This window comes from Elaeis guineensis, chromosome 1 (assembly GCF_000442705.2).
Source record: "Elaeis guineensis isolate ETL-2024a chromosome 1, EG11, whole genome shotgun sequence".
Taxonomy (NCBI): domain Eukaryota; kingdom Viridiplantae; phylum Streptophyta; class Magnoliopsida; order Arecales; family Arecaceae; genus Elaeis; species Elaeis guineensis.
In genome coordinates this window covers 59,693,872-59,696,190 of record NC_025993.2, presented here as the reverse complement: position 1 = coordinate 59,696,190, position 2,319 = coordinate 59,693,872, and the positions used below count along the sequence as shown (strand labels likewise).

Below are 2,319 nucleotides of genomic sequence, written 5' to 3'. Positions count from 1 at the left end.
CTTCGCACCAATCTTCGCCATTTCCGCCGACTCCCCGCCGCCTTCAGTCTCTCGAGCCCTTTCAAGGAGTTCTCCTGTCGGGGCTTCTGCCTCGGAGTCCAATCTCGAGAGGATGTTGCGGATCGAGAGGAGTAGGAGGGGGAAAACAGTGGTTTACGAGTTCAGCGGCTGTCGAACCATCACTAGAGGTTCCCATCGCCTCGAAGGGGGCTCGAGGGAGAATTCCTTCAACAAGAGGGATTTAATAATGGAACCAACCAGTGAGCGCGTTCCGCCCAAGAATTTTGGAGTAGTTGAACGAGGCGACACCGATCAAGGGGGTAGAGTCATCGTCATAAACTGTGGCGGGCTTCTTGACGTCGTCGGGGTCGAGGGACCAGAGGCGGTCGGCACTGACGGTGGGGGAGTAGAACTTGTTACGGGGATGGTGGAAGTAGCGCATGCCGACCTTGCCGAAGTACTTAGGATGGTGGTCGTCGTGAAGCACGCGGTGGTGGTGCATGCCTCCGGCGTCATCGCGGCCTTCGGGGTACTTTCGATTCTTCTTGATGCAGGTCGTCGTCGCCGCTGCCATCGCCATTGCTTCCCCTTGAATTCTATCCCCCCCTTTTCCCCCTAGGATTGGGGTTTCGACAATGGAGCAGAACGAGGCGGGGGGCGAGAGCCGAGAGGTTTATCACACGCACTGGAGGATACTGCTGAGAAGGACGAAACTGGAAGGAGAAGTCGAGAGCTTGAAGTGGTCCTCGACGTGTTCCTTTCGAATCTTGTAGTAATATTTTTTTTCCTCGGCCCTCAGGGTCTTGTAACGTACATCTTGTTAATCGAGAATGAGAAGGAGATCTTGTTACCTTGTCTGCACTTTGCATCAAATTATCGCCTGCCGAACTTCTTTCATTCACCATTGTTATTGTTGTATTCCCTTCCTCTTTTCCTTTTCATCTTCTTTCTCTCTTCTTCCCCCCCTTTTTTTTTGTCGACATCATCTGAAGGTTACTGGTCGTTGCCGCATTGGCCCACTTTTTCGGTCATCTTTCTTCTTCAGCCTTAAGGGCTCTGTAATACATATTTAGTAAATAACATGAGAAAGAAATTTTTCGCTACCTCTTTTACTGACGTGTTGAATTGTCGTTTGTCGAGCTTCCTTCGGCTTTCGTCTTGTTCGATATCGATGCCATTTGGAGGTACCTGATCGCCGTCGCATAGACCCGTCTTTCTGTTTATGGCCGCTGATTGGTCCGAGACCACTCGAGTTTGATGCCTCCTTTCAGAGTTCGAGCTCGAAGATCTAAGCTTCTCGTCATCCTGAGGAAGCCGTCTTATCCTTGGCCTACATTGAGAGCTCTTTTGGAGATCGAGGATTTCGATGAGAACCTCCATCCTTGCTGAGATGAGGTCCCTTGTATTTTTAATGTAGTTTATTTTCCATTTATCGCTGATGTATTTCGTCGCTTTCCTTTTTGACCCCTTCTCCCCTTTTTTTTTCCTCGAGTGAGGGTTTTCCCCCTGCTCTTAGTGGGGTCGCGGGAGCACAGAGGGGTCGCTGGGAAGGTTCCCTTTTTTTTATCCGATCTTGAATGACCATACCTTAATTGGTGTCAGGATGAAGTTCTTCTCCTATTTCTGACGTAATCGGTTTCAACTCAGATTAGGACGAGATCCTCCTCTTGTCTCTAACAGGGCTATGGGGGCACATATGGGCATTGCAGGGCCTCTCGCCCCATCCGGTCTAAGTGTAACTGGGCCTTCGACCTTGCTCGTGTTAGGGCGAGGTTCTCCTCCTGTCCCTAACAGGGCCGTGGGGGCACATATGGGCGTTGCAGGGCCTCTCCCCCCATCCGGTCTAAGGGTAACCGGGCCTTCGACTTTGCTCAAGTTAGGGCGAGGTTCTCCTCCTGTCCCCAACAGGGTCATGGGGGCACATATGGGCGTTGCAGGGCCTCTCCCCCCATCCGATCTAAGGAGAATCGGACCTTCGATTGTGTCGAGACGAAGTTCTCCTCCTGCTCCCGACACGATTTGTTTTGACTGTCCTGTCGATATAGGCTCATGCCAAGAGAGAAGACATGTGGATATAAGACTTTTATTTAAAATAAAGTTATCGGTAATACATTCGTAAGTTTTTCGAACTCCATGGTCGCGGGAGGTCTGCTCCTCCGAGCTCCTTGAGGTAATAAATTTCGGGTCGGACTACTTCATTGACTTCATATGGGCCTTTCCAATTTGGGGCAAGCTTCCCTCGATCCTGAGGTTGCGAGACAGCGGCTCGTCGAAGCACTAGGTCTTTTGCTCTAAAGATCTTATTTTTGACCCAGGAAT

The 2,319-nt window shown here is 50.7% G+C and overlaps 1 protein-coding gene across 1 annotated transcript; it reads right to left on the bottom strand.

The window, feature by feature from the left end:
- Positions 1–241: 241 nt before the first annotated feature.
- On the bottom strand, positions 242–580 carry LOC140855859 (large ribosomal subunit protein uL15x-like). Its single transcript, XM_073253044.1, has one exon. The coding sequence runs from the start codon at positions 578–580 to the stop codon at positions 242–244; it is 339 nt and encodes a 112-aa protein (XP_073109145.1).
- Between the last annotated feature and the right edge of the window lie 1,739 nt (positions 581–2,319).

Coding starts and splice junctions, on each gene's coding strand:
- LOC140855859 (XM_073253044.1), bottom strand. CDS start 580: ATGGCGATGGCAGCGGCGACGACGACCTGCATCAAGAAGAATCGAAAG.